Below are 24,268 nucleotides of genomic sequence, written 5' to 3' on the forward strand. Positions count from 1 at the left end.
TAGTCTTAACGTAACCTTTAATGTAATGTTAGGTATATAAGGGTGACATCTGTGAGCCCCAGAACCTAGCAGCAAGCACACACTAAAGTGTGTATAGAGAGACTGGTGAAGGGCAGAGCCTGGAAAGGAAGAAACTTGGGTTCTAACGTAAGCTGTACCCAAGTGGCATCTATGTACCTCCTATTATCCCAGAAGAAAACGATTCCTTGGGGGAAAATCTCATTTATTTTTCATTGATTCTTACTTCTTTTTTTCTTGGTAACTAGCTAAGTTGAAAAGAAAATAAATTGGAATGAACAAAAGGCTAACTTGTGGATATGTGTTTATTGGTGAAAATGTGTATATGGGTTTGTGTATAAAATAATACAATTTACAATTTAGTGAAAATCTATTTCTAGTCAGCTATTGTAAGTTAAGCCTGGATCAACACTTTGGTAGTCAGTTAAATGGTTTATTTTCTATTATTTTCAAGATAATTTGGGGTTTTCAATAGCTGACCTCCTTTAATAGATTTTGTGGGCTAAATTAGTAAAAAATGTCAATCTGTGCAAAGTCTAAGGTTCATGGTTTGATGATGGGCAATTCAGTAGTTTGATCTTGGGTATTAGCTAGTTTATAAACTATGGGCAATGCTTTTAAAAAATCTTTTAGCTGAGTTCAAAAACATACAAACTCTAAGAGACATCTTTAATCCTACTCAGACTTCAATCTAAATGCCACTTCTGCCTTCTAATGATATGAAAAAAATTAGAAAAGGCTTCTTGCATCTGAATTAAATACTTGAGAATTAACCCTAGCTTCTTCCAGAAAAATTTCCTTGAGAAATATGTTTTCAAACGTCTACTTCTACCAACATCCTCAGTAGACCATTGAGAAAGCAGCTAGGCATGACAGCCAGATGGCCTGGGGTTGACTCTCATGTCTACTGCCGGCTATGAGACCTTGGGCACATTACTCAGCCTTTCCGAGCCTTAGTTTCCATGTCTGTATGATGTGGATAATAGCAGCACAAGGTTACTGTGGGGATTAAAGGTCAGGACTGAGATGTTTCTGAAACCCAGCAGCGCACAGAGCAAGCCACAGCTGGTGTCCACTCCCTTCCCTTGGTTTGCCTTTGCCCAACTGACACACTCCTTTCCTTCTCCCTTCTCAAATATTTAGTTTGAACCAAATTATTTATCCATCTTGGTATGTCCTAAAGTTATCTAACTATATTTTAAGTTTTAAGAGGGCAGGGTGTAAACGTTTTTTATCAATATATTTTATGACTTTATAATCAGCTATATGGGGAAGAATTTAAAAAGAACTTATTAAGGAAAAAATAAACAACTTAGCAGAAAGTAGTTAAATTTCCCTGAGCTATTCAGAAAGATGCCCATTCTAAGTGCTAAGAATAAAGGGATCCTGAACAAATGGCCAGATTAATGATGGGTCAGGCACCTATGGCTGGGACAAAAATAGTTTTAAGATATTAATATCTCATGTCCCAATGATCCTTTACCCCTTTCATTTATTGTTCTTAAATGTGTTTCTGCAACAAAACTGTTTAAGTATTAAAGATTGGAATAAAATGTAGCTTAACGAGTTTGGATTAGATTCCATGAACTCCTAATGAATTCAAGCAGCATGACTTTGGGAATTTCTACAGCAGCACTGGATGTGCGCTAGACTCACTGAGAGGCACTGAGGAAGGAAGGGGTCCAGACCCGTTCATCACTCTCTTGGCATTTGTCTTGTAGTTGGGGGAAGAAACAATAAAGAAGGAAACACACAAACTAATTACAGAGTGTGACTAATGTGTTAAAGTTAATAAGGAGAGTTGTAGGAGAGAACGAGGAAGTGGAGTGTGTGTGGGCTCAACAGATAGAATGTTCACGGAGGTTCCTTCTGATGACCTGAAGGTTGGGAATTGTGCACCATGCCAAGTCTGGGCTTAGGAACAGCGTGTACAAACAGCCCCTGGAGGGAAAGACTGAGGTGTTCTGGGGCTGGAGGTCAGCATGCCCCGAGCGTAGTGGCACATGATAGGCTTGTACAGGAGAGACTAGGAGGAGCCTTTCCCCAGTCATGGGAAGGGGCTGGATTTTATTCAAACTACAAAGGGAAAAATGACATTTATTTTAACTTGTTTAGCTGTCTGAATTTTCAATGGAGGCTAAGGACTGCCATAATCTGTCTACATTTTTGAAAACATTTCTGTGGCTTCTGTACAAATTAAGGAATACTGTATCTGTGGCAGTGGCTGTAGGGAGGACTGTGGGTGAGCAAGTGCTCTTGATGACAGCATAAGCAGCAGCTTAATGAAGAAGAAAGAACTCACGGGTTTCCAGCTGGATGGTGTCACTTATTGAAATTACTTTAGTTGTACATATCCAGGACATACTAAAGAGGAGATGTCATATTGATAGTTGGATATAGACATCTGGACCTTGGAGGAAAGATGGACATTGGAGATTGATATCAGCAAGGAGATAACGTTTAAAGATAAAAATCAGGAAGCCGCCATGTGGGGAGAAGATGCAATTAGAAAAGAGAAACAGTCCAGGGACTAAATCTTTGCAAACTCCAATATGTAAAGGAGCCTAAGCCAGCCAAGAAGAATGGATGTGGCCAGAGAGAAAGAGAAAATCAAGAGTGGGATCTCCTAGAAACAAAGGGAGAAGAAAGACGGTGTTGGCAATTGGTAAAAATCTCTAAGATGTAAAGATGAAGACAGAAGAGAATTTGTGGATTTGTCAACATGAAGTTGTTAGTAACTGAAAAGAACAGACAGTTGATTAGAGAGGATACACAGAAAATAGGACGTGAGAATCTGGAAACAGCCCGGAGAACTGTAAAGACAGTTCTTTTGAGAAATTTTGCTACGAGAGGGAACCGTAGCTAGACGGACATGGATATTAAGACAACTGGAATTGTTCACTGGTTTGTTTTAAGAGGAGAGATTCTAGAGCATGTTGCATGTTGATAGGAACTGTCCACTAATGAGAGAAACATCGTTGATTCTGGAAAGACATCTGATTTACACAGTTAAAGAGTAAAACCCTTGAGAAGGAGAACATGGGATCAGATTTCTCAATGGTGCAATTAAGGATGGAGTAGTACTAAGAGCTCCCTTCTGACAGATTTTTATTTTTTCATGAAGAATGAGAGGTGAGATGTGAAGGCAGAAGGAGGGGCCAAGAAGGCAAAGTGCTCTTTTTGAAAGTAGGAAAGCAAATATCTCAGGGAATAGTAGTTGGGTTGCTCCATAGTGTTACCAACCTCCTTGATTTTCATGACAATCAATTTAAAGTAAAACCACTGGCACAGTAATGTGACCATCGCACACCGCTGCGATTATATGACTACTCTAGTGTATACTCTAGTAGGAGTATACACTAGCTGAGGGACAGGGCTCTAAATGGTTCTCTGGTGCTATCTCCAATGCCTGATAGAGTGAGCCAGGGAGTCCATCAGTCAGTGAGGAGTGAGGAAGCAGAGTTGTCTTTGACACGTTAATAAGCAGTACTCATTAACAGTCATTGAAGAGGAAATTCATTTTCTTAAAGACAGTACCATTTTAATAAAATTCTGGAATATGTAGCATTTAAAAATAACACTTGTTTAAAATAGTGGCCCTGTCCACTAACTTTGAAATAAAACATCAGGGTAGCCACAAAGTATTGAAAGACAAACAATCCGTTAAAAAAATAGATTCCTGGCAGTGCCAGTAGCTCAGTGGGCAGGGCGCTGGCCACATACACGGAGGCTGGTGAGTTTGAACCTGGCCCAGGCCAGCTAAAACAACAATGACAACTGCAACAAAACAAATAGCTGGGCGTTGTTGTGGGCTCCTGTAGTCCCAGCTACTTGGGAGCTGTGGCAAGAGAATCACTTAAGCCCAAGAGTTTGAGGTTGCTGTGAGCTGTGACACCATGGCACTCTACCCAGGGTGACATAGTGAGATTCTGTCTCAAAAATAAATAAATAAATAAAATAAATGTTCCCTCACAATCACCAAACAAATTTTCTTATTAGCTGTGAGTTTTGGAATGATGTACATCACAGGAAAGGACACATATTTTATGAAGCCTGCAAAGGTGCATCTTTCAAGGGCCCCAGAGAAACTGCCTTCTTTTCAGTGTTACAGCATCTTGATTCCCCAAGACTAACATAAGATTATAGTTGATTATCCCATGTGCCATTAATTTGAGGATTATTTTCTTCTTAGCTTATTGGAAATAATTGCTAACTTATAAGATTTTGCAAACAAACAAACAAAAACAGCAGTACAAAGGACGTATACTATTTATCCAGATTTACCTTGTGTTACCATTTTCTTCCCCCATTTGCACTCATTCTCTCTCTCTCATCTCTCTTTCTCTCCTCTCCTCTCCTCTCCTCTCCTCTCCTCTCTCTGTCTCTCTCCCTTTCTTTCTCTCTCTCTCACTGGCCACTGGCTCTCTCATTCACTCTGTCTCTCCATAAATTTTTCTCAATAATTTGAGTGTAGTTGCATATACAGTTACTACTTTTTTTTAACAGCTGAGGAAAGTAAGCAAGAACGTTGTTTTCGTTCAGGGCCCAGTTATCTTCCAACTCATTCTGTCGCTGTACTTACCATCATCAGGAGCATTCTTATACTCTTTGTCCTCCATCACTTCATAGTCAAACCCAAGAAGATCAATGGGAATAGTGTGTCTCCTGGCATAGTTCTGCTGGGCACCAGTCAGGAAGGCTTGTGTGAAGAAGAAGCCAGACAGCCAGAAGACAGGGGGAGGGCCGACCTCGTACCATTGCTATGGTGCAAAGCACAAGCATCCTAACACAGAGCCTACAACATTGCTTCATACAATTTGTCCAAATACACTTATATTTTTTAGGTAAACTAATAAAAGATCTCTGTGGAGTAACAGGCCATACTCTCAAGATTTAAAAATAAGTAACAGAATGGGTACAGGCGAAACTTACTAAAGGCAGAATACAGAATACAAATGTCTACATACAATAACTAAGAAAATGCGTTGAACAGTTTGATGAGAATGTTTCAGATTGTATATGAAACCAGCACATTGTGCCCCTTGATTTCACTAATGTGCACAGCTATGATTTAACAATAAAAAAATAAAAATAAGTAACATATTCAGTGCTTTTTTGACTTCAACTTCATGTCCATCGTATCAGCTTTCGATTTACAACGAGCATGAACACAGATGTAAATGTCTATTCACGCCCAATGGTTCTTTCAGATGTACGATAATGAACATCTAATATATATTGTTACACAATGTATCATATAGTTGATTAGAATAAGTGATCCTATAAAGTCTAGTCAGATGATAATATTTTTCACTTTTTTTTCTAATTGGCCATTAGTACATAGTAGAATATTGCTCTGGAGGGTTCTTCTCCTACTTCACTAAAATACAATAAAATCCAACATATGGGAACAAAATCTTGTATAAGGAACTCCTGGAACAAGCAGGGAAAAGAGAGATTAAATTCTTTAGTAATGTCAGATACCTTAACTCTCTGTTCAGATCATAGATTCTAGTGGAAAGGTAGTTAAAAACTGACTTTAACTAAATAGTGAATTACAGAAATCAGTCTGAAGAAATGAATTTGAAAGCTTTTCCCTGTCAGAGCCCCCCAAAAACCTCATCTTTCAACAACAATCTTAATTCATTAGTATCAACTCTAGGCCAATGGAAGGTCTATATTATGAAAAGGTAGTTTAGTCATTTTATCCCTGCAGAAATTTCCTAACAGATAGTTTTTGACGAATTATGTATAGTATCTAGGAAATTAATTGATACTTCTAATTACATAACTGTTAATAAGAACATAGTTAAACACCAATATTAGCAGATAATTAAGAGATAGGCTTCTACCCACTCGACATTTCCAAGACGATTAGCCACTGTGATGGTTACTTACTTGGGCTGAAACAGCAATCTAGTGATTTCATGATCCAGAAAAATGCTGGGCAATGAAGAAATAATAGTCCTCACTAGTAGCCTGACTGGCTTTCTAAGATGTTTGCCTTAGGCATCTATTTTAATGGTAAATATTTAACGGAAAAATCAACATAGCTAGATACTTTCTCCCTTCAAATGTCACTGATTTGAATGTCTGGCTTTCTTGAACACGAATGCTTACTCAGAAAGAAGCTTTCAGAGATTTACTTCCAATACTAGACTTTTGACAGGTAACAGTTCTATACACTATGTGAAATATTTAGTAGTAGCCACTTGTGCCTAGGATGCGGAGAGAAACTGTAGAGCACAACTCATTGCATTAGGCATTCTGATGAAGAAAATAAAACTTAACAATTTCAGATTATTTGGATGAACTCACCTGTAAGAATTTTAGCCTTGCAAGGAAGTCATTCACATAGCTGCCAAGTGGTTTAAGACTCGGGTAAGATTTACCCATCCACATTCCTGGAATTTTGACATTCAAAATGCTACTAACCACTTCTTCAAGATCTGTAGACATCACTACAAGCCCCTGAAACACATTTAACTTTGGTTAACATGACGTATAGATTATGAACAGCCCCCTTTTTAAAACGCCTTCTTCACAATTATCCTTTGTTATAATTGTAATTAAGATTGGGTCATATGGCAAAAAGAGAAAAAGTGAAGGTATTTGCTTTTGCTGACAAGAAATTCATGTCATGAATTCTTTAAACTAAAATTTTAACAGTTTTAATCTAACCAAATTTTAACAGAAAATCTTCTTGATATTTGATTATTCACTAGCTTTTAAATCAGAGTCTATTAAGTAATGTATCTCCCTCCTGCCTTTTTTTTTTTTAAGACATTGTCTCCCTCTATAATGCAGAGTAGAGTGCAGTGATATCATCATAGCTCACTAGAAACTCGCACTCCTGAGCTTGTGAGGTATAGAGTATGAGTCATTCTCCTGTGTCAATCTCCCAAGTAGCTAGAAATACAAGGGCACATCACCACACATGACTAATTTTTCTATATTTTGTAGAGATAGGGTCTTGCTACATTTCCAGGCTGGTTTTTATGCCTTCTTAGAAGGGTGGTGATGAATATGGAGTTAAAAAATTATATGAAATGCTTTTAAAGGTTAAGATATCCTAGAATTTTATTGTAAAATCTTTTAACAAGTGTTAAAATTTTGAGACCCTTGAAAATTCCTGGCTATTTGATCTTTCAATTGGGCCACTGTTATTGTCATTTTTATTCCCATAAGTAAATATTCCAACTGATAAGTGGAGAAGATTTTGGAGTAAATTTGATTACACATTTCATTTGCCTCCTTCCCAAATCTCCACTAAAACAACAGTAAAAGAATTTATTTTTAAAGGCATAAGCCTACAAGTACAGAAAAAAAAATAGGGAAAGGGACAATGACAACACAATTTTGGGAGCTAGAAAGCATGTGGGCTATTGGTGGTTGATTTAGTGATCAGGAGAAACCTAAATTGGCAGAGGGGATAGCTAAGAATCAACCAGATATACACTGCAGAATACCCCCCCAAATCTTGTGAATTAAAGCCCCTTTATACTTCTGAAAGTGAGGAGAGGAGGGTGTTGAATGAAACGGATTTTGAAACCTCCTTTAAAAAAGACATTCTTAGGTCATCTCCTGCAAAACTGCATGTTGCCTACCTGGAATGTAACCTGGAAAGGAAATGCAGATATCTCTAGAATGGGAAATTCCAGGCCCAGTGGGGTCAAAGTTACTATACTGAAGTCAGAGGGATTAAATGAATGAGTGGATATTAGATACCAAGATCTCTGAGTGCTCTTTTCCCCTTTTTTCTCTTTGTTCATTTTTAAATTGCTTCCCCTCCTGCTCCCCATCAATAAATGTGAGCTCTGGGTGGCGCCTGTGGCTCAAGGAGTAGGGCGCCTGTCCCATATGCCAGAGGTGGTGGGTTCAAACCCAGCCCTGGCCAAAAAATAAATAAATAAATAAATAAATAAATAAATAAATGTGAGCTCTGTGAGGTCAGAGGCCTTTGCCTTTCCTGGTCCTCCCCATGCTGTGTCCCCTGAGCACGCATCACACGTCCTATCTGGCATGCTGTCATGGTGGAGCACACTTTATCCTTGCTCACCCCTTTATTAACTCTCATTCCATGAGCTCCTCAAGGGCCGGCATTATTTTCTCTCTTTTCTATCTACAGAAGCAAGGAAAGTCCTTACACAGTATCTGTGGCCAAGAAATATTTGCTAAATAAATGAATGCTGTTTATAATTCAATTAGTTGGGAATGTATTTTACCTTACCTTGATTGCTTTTTGAATATTAATGCACGAATCTCTCATGGTCTGCAACAACTTATTAAACCGGCCCATTTCTTGGACAAGTACTGTGTTCATGCTCTGAGTGTAAGTTGTTGGGTATCTCCTCATGGCAGCTTCAATGTCAAAGTTGTGTGGAAGTTTGCCCAAGATGTCACCAGCGACCTCATTTACTACTTCATCGGATGATTTTGCACCAGCTCCTGCTGAACGAGACTGTGAAGAATCCAAACTATAACTAATAATCCTCATAAAGTTCCAAGAATAGCTGAACAGAAAAAAATCCTAAGGTAAATCTTTATAAGAAAGAACAGTGCTCTGCTATTTTGTCCATGATCCTTCTCCACACAAGATTTATTAAAGTGATGGCAACAGGACTGGGGATGAATTTTTCAGTGGAAAATGATTGTGAGACAGGAGGATGAAGGGCATGTGAACGTGTTCAGAGGTAAAAGAGGGTCTAGTGAAAGCAAATAGGCTGTACATTTTGCTGCCTTCATGTGGGGGGAGGACCAGATGCTGCAGATGAAGGAAGAAAAAGCATTTACATTGGTGGAGCGGCCAAGTGATGATGGGCATTAAACCCAGGAGGAAATCTCACGTTGCTTTGAGAAAGCATGCCACAAGATGTATTTGCTAATAACTCTGGGGCCTACTGGGTGCCAAAAGCAGAGATATAGATTTCCCCTTGAACCAGGAGGGCAGAGAAAATAAGCTCATCTCCAACTAAGCAGTTGGAAGAGTTATAGAGAAATGACAGACTAGTGATTCACACTGGAAGCAAAGGAGAATTTCAATTTTTTTTTTTATATTTATAGCAACACTGTATAAATGAATCTACATTTTCTAGAAAAATCTTTTAAATCCTTAGAACAAATGCATGTGTGTATGTGTGTCTGTAGTATACTTACTGAGGGAGAACAAGTACTATTAAAATACAAATGAATATATCTCATGTTTTTCCATTCCAAGGAAACTGTGTTTTGTCTTCTTTTGTTTCCTGTTTTCAATACTATAAATATTAAATACTCTATAATCTATTCTATAAATATTAACTATATTTACCTAAGTTCTATCATGACTTTTTAATGCTGCTTGCCACACACTATCATAGGGTTATCCTATAAAGTTGTACAATAAAATAATTAAGTGTTGGTCAGTTATAATTATGTGCTAGTAAACAAGAGCTATGCACATATAATAATCTTTTGTTATGATCTCAATGTACTGAGTTTACTGCTAAATACATAAAACACTTCATAGAGAATAAAAAGGATGGTGAATATTTGGCCCAAACAAGGGAAAATGTCTATTTCCACTGCATTTAAATAATCATATGCTGATTTCTGTTTGTATTTTGATGTGTATTCAAGATAATTTAAACTCATTAAAATTTTTTCTATTTTCTAACAATAGCTGTCCCCTACAGAAAAACAAATGCTAGACCCGCAGACCTTATGAACCAAGTGTATGGTGCCCCATGATCATACTAATGTATACAGCTATGATTTAATAAAAAAAAAAATGTAAGAAAATAATTTTAGTAACACAAACATTCCCCTTATCTATTTCTCACACACTAAAAATATGTCAGTGACACCAATCTTGGAGTGATAGCTGTTGTAAAAGTTAACACCCAAGTGATAATGAGACTTGAGAACAATTGGGTTGCTACTTACTTGTAATTGCTTATCTTAGCTTTTTTCTTTTTACTACTTTTCCTCAGAGTCTCCACAAATACCACTTGGAATCTCCTAAGGGTTATTTTCTTTTTATTAAACAAATAAGATAACCAGAATCCATTTTCAAGGAGACATTACAGAGCTCAGCTTTTTCAGAGCCAATAGACCATATCTAGTTTTATAATATTTTAAGTTGAAAAAAATTTTCCTACTCAAAATGAAGTGTGGCAGTTAAGCATAGGCAAGGGAATGGTGTAAAAGTATCATTTCCAACTCCTGTAGCTTCTTTTTTATTTTTTCTAAAATAAATGAGTTAAATACTTAATCTATTAGTCCTGCCATGGTTAACTTATTCTCCTAGCTCTGTAGTTCCGATCTCTTGGCCTCTGAATTGAGACAAACTCAATCTAGAACCAATGAACTACTGCTTACCCATTACTATAATTGTACTTGCCAATCTGAGTTTGAGAATATTAAAAGAGGTTGTTTAATTACATACTGAAAAGATGCCCCTTGTGTATTTAAACTCATTTGTTTGGTTCTGAGTCATTTTCTGTTGGAACGAGCCTGCTGTTTTATGTATTCTGTAATGTGGCACGCCCCATCAAGTTTAAATAAAGCCAACAGCCACTGCAAATGTCCTCTTGTTGGACTGTCATGTGTTACACACATCTAATGTTTCTAAAAAATATACTCATTTATGTTTGTACATATGCTTTCATGCCCAGGCAATAACGATTTTAGTGCTTTCAACATGTAAAATGGATATAAGAATAGTGTCTCTTTTTTGCCTTATTAGAAAATGTCGTTAGAGAGTAGACCAGAGATGGGGGTTCCATGGACTCTTCATCAGTGATAACACCCAACATTACCCTCCTTTTTAGCTTTTTCAGCATATCTGGATATCTACTTTTTAGGTCTTAACCCGTTTTTAGAATCTAGAAAGGTACTATTGCATTGTAGTTCGGAACACAAGTTCTGGGACAAAGTACTAGGAACTAGACTGCTTGACTTTGAATCCTGGCTTGAAATTATACCTCTGACTTTGGGCAAACTCCTTGATCTCTCTGTACTTCAGCTTTCTAGCTATAAAATGGGAATAATAATAGCTCCTATCTGTAATAATTGGATTGTCATAGCATTGCATTGTTAGAGTAAACCACTCAGAATAGCGCTAGCATGCAGTAAGCACTATGTAAGTTATTAACGTCAATATTTTTACTCTGAGAGTCCATAAAAATAAAAAGATCAGTTGGAATTCAGTTAGTAGGATAATTTGCTTGACTGATTATTCAGCTTTAATGTATTAAAATTTCATTTAGTCACTATGGGAACTATTGCCATTTGAACTAACTTACTTTCAAAATTTTTTTTAAAACCAAATAAACAACTAAACACATCTTTTAAAGGGAAAAGGACACAAGAAAAGATCTCTTAATAGACAAAAAGATTAACAAACCTTTTTTTTTTGTAGAGACAGAGTTTCACTTTATGGCCCTAGGTAGAGTGCCGTGGCCTCACATAGCTCACAGCAACCTCCAACTCTTGGGCTTGAGCGATTCTCTTGCCTCAGCCTCCCGAGTAGCTGGGACTACAGGTGCCCGCCACAACACCCGGCTATTTTTTTTTGTTTTTGTTTTTGCAGTTTGGCCGGGGCTGGGTTTGAACCCGCCACCCTCGGTATATGGGGCTGGCACCCTACCGACTGAGCCACAGGTGCCGCCCAACAAACGTTTTACATTCAACTGTACTGACTTATGCCCACAGCATGCTAAATTCTGGTGCTTTAGATGACTTTCTCATACATTCCAGTGCTCTTAGGCACTCACCAGTAGAGCTGCACGTCTACCCAGAATCAGTTGTGTTCTTCTCCTAAATCTTTCTGCTCATTTTTTACTTAACATTGAAACTGTATACTTTAAATACTGTGTAATCTGATAAAATATTAGTGTGAAAGGAAATGTTGCTATGTAAATTAGATTAAATGCTCTGGAATATTTTATTACAATGAGTCATTTTGAAAAGCTGCTGTTAAATTAATAAGGGAATGGGAAATAAAAGAGGTACAATTCTAGACAGATTTTCTTACCAAACTGCTCCCAAGTGTCTTTCTTCCTCTACTTTAAAGAAATTAATGGGCGGCGCCTGTGGCTCAAGGAGTTGGGCGCCGGTCCCATATGCCGGAGGTGGCGGGTTCAAACCCAGCCCCGGCCAAAAAAAAAAGAAATTAAAAAGAGGCATAATATACAGGGTGAGCATAGAGTTTGTGTGCAATTTAAAATAGTGTGCAATGAACTTTAGGGACACCCTGTATAATGTATTGGGGCATGGTTTATGCAAGAAAGGCAAAAAGGAACTCCTAGCAACAGAATGATACTCAATAGGTCAAGTTCTTGGCTCCAAAACAAAAAAATGATGGAAAAACCCATACGTTCACGTACTTTGTGTTTCAATCCATATTTAAGACACGTCTGAGGGCTGTCTGGAAAGCATCCAGCATGCATGTCTATTTTCTATGACATAGCTACATACTTTCTGGACAGCCCTTGCATGTATTCTTGTCTTTTCCTTTACATGCGTCTCCATTTTTCCAGAATCGTGTAAGGAAGGCTCTACAGAGCTGGCAGGTGCTGCTGGGGAGTGTGACTCACAGGCTGAGAAGCTGGTGGCTCCTGAACAGCTCACTCACCTGTGTGAGAAGAATGTTATCAAATAGCAGTTGAGTTTCTGACTGATCCTTGGTGATATCAGCATTGGCATTCATCCCAAAGATTTCTGGTGCTGGGGTCAGTGGCAGAGTCTTTGTGTACTCAATGTAGCTTTTGTGCTGCAAAGATGAATGACAGGAAGTCAGGAGGTTAGAAATCAATTACACTGAAGAACTTCTCACAGAAGAGGGATAATTGTATACACTCGAGTTACTGAGTGGATGAGCCTGCGAGACTGGGCATTGAATACTTTCATTTTCTTTCAGTCTGGGCCAAAGTTTATGAAAAATCTGGACATATTTTGAGAGAAAAAGAAAATGCACCATTCAAATTGAATGGTTTTTTAAATGCAGGGAGGAGAATTGTGGTAACTTCATTCAGAAATTTCTTTTGGAGAAGTCTGTGTCACATTTAGTTGATAATGATATGTAACTCATCACAATACAAATACTTTTTTCTGATTTACTCTGATTATTCTGTTTACTATTACTATGAAAAATCTACCCAATTCAGAAAAGTAAAAATTAGCTGAAATTTTATTATCCTGAGCTAATTACCTTTAATATTAAAGATCCTTTTTTGTATATGCACAAACGTTTTATAGTTTGTTCGCATGGAATACTATAACTATAATCTATAATTTTCTTTCTCATAATTATATGCAAGCATTCATGTACATATATGGCAAAGGAGGTTTGGTCATCTCTAGTTTTATTAAATGGATCATATTACATATACCTTATTTTACCTGGCTTTTTTCTCAGTTGAAAATTCATCTTTGGAGAGCTTGTTACCCTAACTTCCAAGCTGACTTACTCCACTCAATAAGTGACCAAGTTTCTGGAACTGATTTTTCCCTTTATCCTTATTAGTATCTGAGCCCAGCAAGCATTAATCCCAGAGGATGGGGATAGGGTTGGGGATCATAGTATGTGTCTCTGTTGGATGCGATGGTATGTTAAATTTTCACATAAGCCCTTTGACATTTGGGAATAAACTGAGAACCAATTTGATTGTCCTAGCAGGCCTAGAAATCTACTGGGAGATAATCACTAAGAAGGCGGCACACGGAACAGGAGGAGAGCAGAAGGGACTCCTGGCCTTGTGCGCTGCGGGTGGCTCTGTGATTCTCTGCCACCTTCTATCTGAATGGCCTTGGAAAGTTATTCAACCTTCATGGACATGTTTTCTCTTTTGTAAAAGGGACAAAATAATAATACCAATGTTAATTTGATACTCTAGTGAGATAATTGCTCATAGCTGACTTGTAAACAATTGTAATATAAATATTAACAATTACTGTTAACGATATTTTGTAACTCCTTTCATGTGCATCTTCACTTGGGGATAGTGTCATTTTTAGCCAAAGGACTGAATTATGATGACAGAATTTCAGGCAACTGAGGAAGCCATTCTTGTGTGAGGAACATTCCTGATATTTCTTACATTACAGAAAATAGGAAGCCACCACCTCCATCTGTGCCTGGGGGCTGCTCTGTCCCTGTATGACTGAAGAAAGCACAGACAGGCTAAGCAAAAAACAAGGCCTGGAGAAAAGTCACCACTTTAAAAAAATATCATCAAGGCTATAAGTGTGCCCCCAACCCAGACAGCGTGCACCACACCCAATAGGTGTGAATTTACCCTCCCTCCCCCCAGTTTGATTTTCATTGCACTTTACTTCCACATGTGCATGAAGTGTTGATCAGTCAGTTCCAACCTGGTATTGAGTACATGCATCTGTTTGTCCATTCCTGTGAAGTTTCATCTAGAAGACTGGCCTTCAGTTCCATCCAGGTTGTCACAAAAAATATTAAATTGCCATTTTTCATTATGGCTGAGTAATACTGTTTAAGAAGTATTTTATTAATCCATTTCATGTATTGGTGGGTGCTTGGGTTGTTTCCACATCTTTGTGATTGTGAATTGTGCTGTTATAAACATTCATGTGTGGGGTCCTTTTTATAAAATGACTTTTTTCTTTTGGGTACATGCCCAGCAGTGTGATTGCTGGGCCAAATGGCTACTTTTAAGTTCTTTGAAATATCTCCATATGATTTTTCATAGAGGTTGTTACTGTAGTTGGTGGTTCCACCAACAGTGTCTAAAACTTTCTTTCTGTCTACATCCACCAAAAGATCTGTTGTTTGGGGACTTATTAATACAAGTCACTCTTGTTGGAGTTAGGTGATATCTCATTGTGGTTTTGATTTGCACTTGCCTGATGATTACAGATGCTGAGCATTTTTTCATAAGTTTGTTTGCCATTAGTATATCTTTATTTGAAAAGTTTCTGTTAATGTCTTTTTGCCCACTTTTTATGTGGTTTGGTTGTTTCTTGCAGAGTTGCTTGAATTCTTTTTAGATTCTGGTCCTTTATCAGATGTATAGTATGCAAATGTATTTTCCCATTCAATGGGTTGTCTATTTGCTCTTTTTTTTTTTTTGCAGTTTTTGGTTGGTGCCGGGTTTGAAGCCACTGGTACTTGGGACTGGCACCCTCCTCCTTGAGTATTTTCTCTTTTGACATATTAAAAGCTTTGTTCTGCAGAAGCTTTTCAATCTGATCAGGTCTCATTTATTTGTTTTTGTTATAACTAGATTGCTTTTGGGGTTTTCTTCCTGAATTCTTTGTCTAGGCTGATATTAATAAGAGTTTTTCCAACTTTTTCTTCCAGGATTCTTTTTTTTTTTAGATAGAATCTCATTTTGTTGCCCTTGGTAAAGAGCCATTACCTCATAGCTCACAGCAACCTCAAACTCTTGGACTTAAGCAATCTTCTTGCCTCAGCCTCCTGAATAGCTGAAGCTACAGGCTTTGGCCACAATGCCTTGCAATTTTTAGAGATGGAGTCTTACTCTTACTCAGGCTGGTCTCGAACTCCTGAGCTCAAGCTATCCACCCTCCTTGGCCTTCCAGAATGCTAGGATTACAGGTGTAAGCCATCAAGCTGTCCTCTTCTAGGATTCTTATAGTTTCCTGCTTAAGCACACTTACAGCCTTGACTCAATTTGTGCAAAAAAAAACGATGTAAACAAAATGCATGTACCAAGACACTGAAAAAAAAAGTCCAAAAAAAAAAAAAAAAAGGTTGAACTCATAGAAGTACAGATTACAAAGCTGGTCTTCAGGGACTGGGTCAGGGGAAATGGGGAGATATGTTGTGAATGGTACAAACTTTCAGTTATAGATAAATACGTTTTGGAGACCTAATGTCTGTATATGGAGGCCATGACTATAGTTTACAATAATGCCTTGTATCCTAAAATTTGCTGTGACAGTAGACCTCAACTGTTCTTAATACTGAAAAGGATAACTGTGATGGGATAGATGTTGAGGTGATTTGGTTCATTATTTCACAATATATATACGTAAAAAATCATTACATTATAAACAATAATTATACAACTTTTCTCTTTAATGAGGAAAAAACCATGTTATATACATATTTAACATTACTGGATACATATGTGTGTGTATAAATGTATATGTATACACACATACATGTGAATCGCAGAGTCCCAATAAAATTCATCCTAAACAAGAAAAAATTATCATCTCAAGCAGACAAATTTCAGGTTTTGCTGATTTTAGTTTTCTTGAAGGGCATACTTACATCCCCAGAAGGAGGAACAAAATATATGCCGCTTGTGTCGAATTTATAGTCTGGGTTTTCAACCAATTCTGTATTGAAGAATTTGTTTAGAATGCTGCGCAGGGTGCGCCGGTCCCAGTCGTCCGTGACCCGGCCTCCATAGTTGCACTCACCCGTCATGTATCGCAACGCGTCATAGGGCAGCTCCTGAAATGGAGAGAGCAAGTCACTCAACCTGTTAAGGGTTACCAGCAGCACATTCTATACAATTATGCTCCTTTTTTGCTCCTGTTACAGACCAAACATTTTACAAAACGTTTGCATTAACACCATTTTCTTTATATACTTCCCTGCTAAATGTTGTGATATTTCCAGGGTCTTTCTCTCATTCTGTGTTTTTTTCATTTCCATGCAGTCCATGCTAAACATAGAGTTCCTCTACTAACTTGTGAACTTATTTGCTATTTAACTAACATTACTGGAAAACCTACTATGTGCCACACACAAACAAGTTAGACCATATGCCATCCGGGAAAACTTTGCACTGCTGGGTGACATTCAACACAAATACAATATAATTTACAGATAATCAGTGTTAATTTATTCCCCTACCTTTTACGTCCAGATATTTGACACTTGGAATCACACTGTACATATAATTTTGCATTTTTTCACCGAACCTCAGGGAATTCCTCTTTAGCCCTTGGTGAATTGTATGCGACTCATGAGTAGCAGTTCTGGCCACTGTGCGGTATAATTACTAGCTAGAGCAGTGAGAAGCACTGCTCAATTGTCATGTACTAGAAGGAACCACGGCAGTCATTATATGTGTCAGTAAAAAGTTCTTGATGAAAATGAAATAGCTAATACTTGTACTACATAGTTATTTATAATTTTTCATTTAATACATTTCAATATCATATTGTTTTGCTATAAATAGACTAGACGGAACACAGAAGGAAATGTCTACATTAGCCATTTTCCCAAATAAAAATGGTATTATTTCTAAAAAGTCCTGGAGGTTTGATGGACTCCAGCACCTAAAAGATACAACACTCTTTGGAAGTTACTCTTGCAAATTCAAGGGCATTTAATGTACTCTTTGTGGCAGTTGGTGGGATGGCCTACCCTTATTTCCTCAGCTTGATCTCCTGCGTTTGTCCTGGCTGTTCAGTCTGCCCTTTCCACATCTTCTGTTCCCTCTCCCACCATGTCAACTTACCAGAGTTCAATCTTTCTTTTCTTTTCTTTTCTTATGCTATGAGGGCTCCCTTTTAAATCTTATGTTCCTAGGCTTTTCCTAACCCTTGAACAATTCACAAATCTCTTTTTTGTGCTCTCTCTCTTCCTGAGCCTGTGTATCTATAAGCCAAGAGCCTATCTGACATCATTACCTGGATATCCACTCACTCACCTGCCACACACTTCTTAATTCCTGGTACTATGCCCTGTCTGGGTTGATGAATGGTATCACCACCAATCCATACCCGAAAGCTGGCATCAACCAAGGTTCTCCCTCCCACCCTTTATCACTGATTATCTAATCATTCCAGTTCTTTCCCTGCATACCTGTTTTATCTCTACCATGATCACTATCCTAGTGCAAATGCTTCAGTTTAAACTTTTACCTCTGTTGCTTGGGTTACCATGATATCTCCTGGATTACTTCCTATGGCTGCCAATGAGGTGGCTTAGAACAATAGAAATTTATCATTCTGGAGGCCAGAAGTCTGACCAAGGTTGTGGCAGAGCTTGCTCTCTTCAGAGCCTCTGTGAGGTTCTTCCTTGCCTCTTCCAGCTTCTGGCAGCTCCAGGTGTTCTTTGGTTGATGCCAACCAAACTCCAATCTCTGCCTCTGTCTTCACCTGGCTGTCTTTCCTCTGTGTGTTTCTCTCTTCTTATCATGACCGAGGGAAAATGAATTATGAACCTACCCTCTTCCAGTATGAGCCCATTTAACTTGATTTTATCTGCAATGGCCTAATTCCAAAATAATGTCATCTTCTGAGGTACCATGGATTAGGACTTGACTTCAACATATCTTTTGAGGGACAAAATTCAACCCATAACCTCTCCTAAAACTGGCCTGTCCTCTAAATCCTAAATCTACTCTCTCCTCTGTTTCTAGAGTGATCTTTATAAAAATGCAAATATTTTTCTAAAGCATACCAGTAACAATGATCACCCAATTAGTTAGTGTGGCATAGAAGAATGTTCCGAATCACTGGCAGTTAAAGAACAGTTTAAAGTTCACAGCAAAATAGAGCAAAAGGTACAGCAAATTCCCACCGATCTCTTACCTCCACACAGGTGTAGCCTCCCCCACCAAAGTGGTACACTTTTTACAACTCATGACATATCATTATCACTCATCCATAATTTACATTAGGATTCACTCTTGGTGTTGGAGAGTCTATGGATTTGGACAGATTTATAATGAAATGTGTCCACCATTATAAAATTGTATAGAACATTTTCACTACCTTAAAAAATCATCTATGCTCCACGTATTCATTCCTCTTTTACACCTCAGCCCAGGCAACCACAATCTTCTTACTGTCTTCATGGTTTTGCCTTTTCCAGAATGTAATCTTGTTGGAATCATACAACAAGTTAGGCTTTCAGGTAGCTTGTTTTATTACTGTGAAGTTCTAAGAGTTCTTTTTTTTTTTTTTTTAAGACAGAGTCTTATTATGTCGCCCTCGGTAGAGTGCTGTTGCATCACAGCTCACAGCAACCTCAGTGTCTTGGGCTTAAGCAATTGTCTTGCTTCCACCTCCCAAGTAGCTGGGACTACAGGTGCCCACCACAACACCCAGCTATTTGTTGTTGTTTTTGTTGTAGTTGTTTTAGCTGGCCCAGGCCGGGTTAGAACCCGCCACCCTCGATGTATGTGGCTGACACCGTAACCACTATGCTACGGGCTCGAAGAGTTCTTTTATGGTTTGATTAACAATCTGCAAATATTTCTCCCAGTCTGTGCCCTTTTTGTTTTTAATTGTACTAACAATGTCTCTCACAGATTAAAAGTGTTTATCTTAATAAAGTTCAACTTATCAATTCCTTCTTTCACAGATCATTCCCTTGATATTATACTTAAAAAGTCATCACCATGCCCATGGTCTATTATGTTATCTTCTAGAACTTTTATAGTTTTGCATTTTACATTTAGGTATGTGGTTTTTTTTTTTAGTTACTTTTTTTTGTGAAGAATATGACATCTGCATCTAGATTCTTCCCCCTCTCCCCCACATAGATGTCTATTTGTTGCAGTACATTTGTTGAAAAAACTATTTGGTTCTTTATCAAAAATCAGTGAGTACACTTACATGGGTCTATTTCTGGACTCCATTCTGTTCCAGTGACCTGTTTCTCTATTCTTTCACCAATACCACACTATCTTGATTACTGTCGCCTTATAAGAAGTCTTCAAGTTGGGCAATGTCAGTCCTCCAACTTTGTTCTTCTCCTCAATATTGTGTTGGCTATTCTGTGTCTTTTGCCTATCCATATAAACTTTAGAATAAATTTGTTTATATCTACAAAATAAGTTTGTTGGGTTGTCATTGAATCTATAGATCAAGTGGAAAAGAACTGATTTTAACATTAATCTTTTTACCTATGAACATGGATAATCTCGTCAATGTTTACATTTAGTTCTTTTATTTCTTTCATCAGAGTTTTGTAGTTTTCTTCATATAACTCTTACATATATTTTATTAGATTTATACATGAGTATTCATTTTGGTATTGTATTTTTTATCTCAAATTCTATTTATTCATCGCTGGTATAAAGAACAACTAACTTTTGTATATTAATCTTATATTCTGAAACCTTGTTCTAATCACTTATTGTTTCAGGAGGTTTTCTGTTGATTGCTTTGAGTTTTATACATAGACAATGAGTTACCTGTGAACAAAGACAGTTTATTTCTTTCTTCCCAATCAATATACCTAATTCTTTCTCTTGTTTTATTGAATTAGCTAGGAATTCCAGTACAATGTTGAAAAGGAGTGGTAAAAGGAGATCTTAGTAAGAAAGCATCCAGTTTCTCACCATATAAGTATGATTAACTATAGGTTTTTTGTATATATTATTTTTCAAGTTGAGGAAACTCCCCTGTATTCTAGTTTACTGAGAGATCGGTAGCTTTTTTTTAAAAAAATCATGAATAGGTGCTGGATTTTGTCAAATGTTTTTTCTGTATTTATTGATGATCATGTGTTTTTCTTCTTTTGCTTGTTGATATAATGAACTGCATTAACTGAATGTTGAGCCAGCCTTGCATGCCTGCACGTTTTTACTCCTTACTATAAAGTATAATATTTCAAATTAGAATATACAGGTGTTCGGAACAAATTGCTAAATGAAATAGTCTCTCATACTTTAAAATTTTTTTTGTATTGAAAGTATAATAATTTCAACTCAAATGTTTTCTCAGGTACTAGATCAATGAATTTTTGCCTCTATTGTTATTATCCTTTTTAGGAAAAATGTTAAAATAAGAAACTCATTAGATTCATGATTCTTTTGAATGTTTTGCAGATTTATATGCTACAAAACTGTAGGCCTTCTTAATTCATTATATTTTAGTACATAATAGGAATTTGTCTAAATAAACACAGAAACTCAAATAAAAGATTCTATTTTCTAAAAAAAAGGTCATGCCCAGAAAAGATGAAAATTTAATTTTTTTCCATTCTGAAACTTAGTTAAGGTATTGTCTTCTCAAGTCCTTTTCAGAATAAGTACAATATGATCACTTACAAGATCTCCACAGGTATTCACATGTCAAAACAAATGATAGAGCGTAGGTTCCTAGTAGACAAACGGACATCCTAACTACCTATTATAGCAGTTATAATATCCTGTTATAATAAAGTATTACTTAATAAACTATTGGTAACTACCTTGCTGTTCATTGTAGGAGAGTAGAAATTAATCAGAAGTCCCTGCTTACTGTATAAACACAACATGATAAACAACAAAAATAGGTAATGTGCTTGCTGTGATTTTTATGGTACCTCATACTGGTTCAGGAACATATGAAGTTGCTGTACACTGATTCTTAGATCAGTCTCATTGAACTCATAAGGAATATTCCAGCCCAGAGGTCCAAATTTTCGTCTCTCTTGTACCAAAGCATGAAAGAAACAGAGGCCATAAAGTAATCTCTTGAATTCCTCCTGTAATAATAAGAAATGATGCCTCATAATTATTTTTCCCTTAACATTGCATCATACTTACTATATTTTAAAATGAACGTAATTAAATTTCTTTTGTTTATAAATAGCACAGGGCTATATTCATCCTAAAGTATAACTAAAACAGAATTAAGTGTGTTTTACAGGCTCTTAAGGCAAAAATATGCCCACTGGTATACATGTTCAGTTGGCACACACATTTGTGTATACTAAATTTTCAGGAAGTAAAAAAATCTATAGTAAACTCATCTATTTAATGTTACCTTACAAATTTTGGAGGCTCCAATTGAAGCTTCGCAAGGCAACAAATGTGAGTTCCAATGGTAGTTCTAGACTGCCTTGGAGAAATTTTGAAAGTGATCATTTGAATTAGAGAGCTCTACAACCCACAAGGAGAATACAGAACAAATGGAGCTTGAGTGAGGATTTGCGAAGTAATTGCCTTGGAGAGGCAGCTGCTATGCTGGGAGTCCCCTTCCTCCACTGCCAAGGGAGAAGGGCATGGGGATCATCTAGGTTTAAGGAGCAGTACAGAGTAATTATTGGGGCCATTCACAGGGTTGACACATACTGCCTGCAGCTGGGGCAGGGTAGAAAAGTGCAAAATTTATGCCTGAAAAAAGCAAAGCAGTCTATGGCTGCAAGGAGAAGATTGACAGGGAAATCACCTCCCCTCCACGTTGGGCCCATTGGTGGGAATCTCAAAGCAGAATGGGAATGTGGGCTAGACATGGCCATCAGAGGGCATTTTCAAGCTGTCCTATTTAAAAGGACTGCTGCCAGGCGGCTAGGAAACCCCAACAGTAAGAGTCTATATGAAGGAAGAGCTGGAAAACCAGAAGCTGAGGGGAGTGGGAGCAGCCATCTAAAGTAGAGGAGATGTCAAGGTGATGGGGCACAGCTAGAAGAGTCCAGCAGGGGATCCTAAAGAGGCCCATGAAAGAAAAAGTCCTGGTCACCTTCACCGCTGGCCAAGCCCAGACCACACCAGCCCAGAACAGGAATTCCTGCCCCCACCCCCATCCTTGCACACTCTGAGCTGAGGGTGAGGGTCAGTGTCAGCAGCTGTCTGTGCAGGGGGAGTTACAAAAAGAAAGACATCAACTCCACCTTCTTTCCCATATGGTTTCCTATATGAGAAACCAGGGAGCAAAGCCTAAATTTTCAGTAAAAAATGAAGTAATGATTAATATGTTGCATTATATCTCCTGATTTCTGAATCAAGGCTGGCTTTTCAATTTAAAGTAACTACAGGACATTTCATTACCTATCAGTAAACAGAAAAGTCATGGGGATGCCCAAAGTTTCATCTAGAGTTGGGGAAGTCTTCATAGAATAATTTGAAAGTGAGAGTGGGAGACAAAACAAAAGTGATATAAATTAGGGCCATAGAGGTGGGGGGACTAAAATTAAACATACTGGGATAAGTGTAGAATTATTTAGAGAACTGAGCAAATCAGTAAATGTATTAGTGTTGTTGGAAGCCAAGATTCTCATTATAAAAGGACATACAAATACAGAATGAGGAAAAACAAGAAAGGACCCTGAGATGACAAGTGCAATTGGAGGTACTGATTGGAATTCATCACTTTAAAATGTATTTGTGAGTATATACGTGCACACACACACCAGTTTGTGTGTGCATGAGCACACATATTTGCACATCTGTATATTGCGTGTACATGTACATATTTCCAAATTCTCTCCACTGAAAGGGTCAAGAACCAAAGACAATGCAGTAGCAATGAACTCATCTAACACTCAAAATGTGGTCTCTGTACTGCTCTCCATTCAAAGGAAACAGGGCTCTTCAGAGACAAAGCCAGTTCCAGGACTGAAGCAGGAAAGGTACAAGATAAACCTGGAACATCTTACGCTGGAAAGTAAGAGGTGCTGATGACAATAATAATAAAATAATTTTTTTAAAAAAGATAGGACCTTTAACAGAAACCATTTTGAGGAGCTCCCATTGACCAAATCCAGAACAATTTAAGTACCAAAAGACTTCAATGTAATAAATTTCAGTAAACCATTGGAGAAAAATAAAACTCAGGACTTCATAACTCCACACCAATTAATAGACCAATGAACGCAGGAGAAGGGATGGCTGTTGCTGATAGCACGGTGCCAAGTGATTGTGCAAAGGGAGTGCTGGAGCTGGGAGATAATTACTTTGCAGTCATCCCAAGAATAACTGGATCAGGTAAGAATCATCAGTGGATACTGACTCTGGATGGCTGTGGATTTTGATGAGGAACTAGGACCCTTGCATGGTTCTAAAATACCTCCCTACAGACTGGGTGTTGGTTACCAGGGAAAAATGGTTATTGTAGAGTGAAAGTATCAGTGAACATCTTATCCAGGTGACCAAAATTAGAAACACAAGGGAAGGACAAAAGGGTGTTGTGTGTTCCCAGGTGTGTTCTCAGAGGATATACTATCACCTATGCAGGATTTTGGCTAAGCATTAATAACCTGAATCTAATCATAAGAAAATATCAAACAAACACAAAATGATAAACAACCTATTTTTAAAAAAAACAGGAAGGGATAAGTTCTTTAGTGATGTCAATGTTATAAAAGACAAAGGAAGGCTGGGGAAATGTTCCAGATTATGGGAGGCAAAGAGACATGACAAGTAAACGTAACCGAGAACACTGGTAGGCTTATTTCCTGGGAAGGGGCCAGGATTAGCCCTGCCCTGCCCTTTCTGAGCTGCCTCATCTCTCAGACAGCTGGTTCCATTCTGAGGTCAGCTCTGTGCCTTGTGCCTCTCCTGAGAAAAGAAGGTGCTATTATGTGGCCACTTCTACC

The 24,268-nt window shown here is 37.7% G+C and overlaps 1 protein-coding gene across 1 annotated transcript in view; it reads right to left on the bottom strand.

Annotated features, from left to right (window-relative positions):
• Positions 1–24,268, bottom strand: part of DNAH7 (dynein axonemal heavy chain 7) — a 324,659-nt gene that overhangs the window by 5,759 nt on the left and 294,632 nt on the right. Inside the window, exons 58-63 of the mRNA XM_053597477.1 lie at positions 21,275–21,436; positions 16,271–16,456; positions 12,635–12,772; positions 8,249–8,479; positions 6,337–6,489; positions 4,601–4,778 (exon numbers count right to left, since the gene is read on the bottom strand). Of these exons, the coding sequence (XP_053453452.1) occupies positions 4,601–4,778; positions 6,337–6,489; positions 8,249–8,479; positions 12,635–12,772; positions 16,271–16,456; positions 21,275–21,436 (1,048 nt within the window). The remainder of the gene's footprint in view (positions 1–4,600; positions 4,779–6,336; positions 6,490–8,248; positions 8,480–12,634; positions 12,773–16,270; positions 16,457–21,274; positions 21,437–24,268) is intronic.

This window comes from Nycticebus coucang, chromosome 7 (assembly GCF_027406575.1).
Source record: "Nycticebus coucang isolate mNycCou1 chromosome 7, mNycCou1.pri, whole genome shotgun sequence".
NCBI lineage: Eukaryota > Metazoa > Chordata > Mammalia > Primates > Lorisidae > Nycticebus > Nycticebus coucang.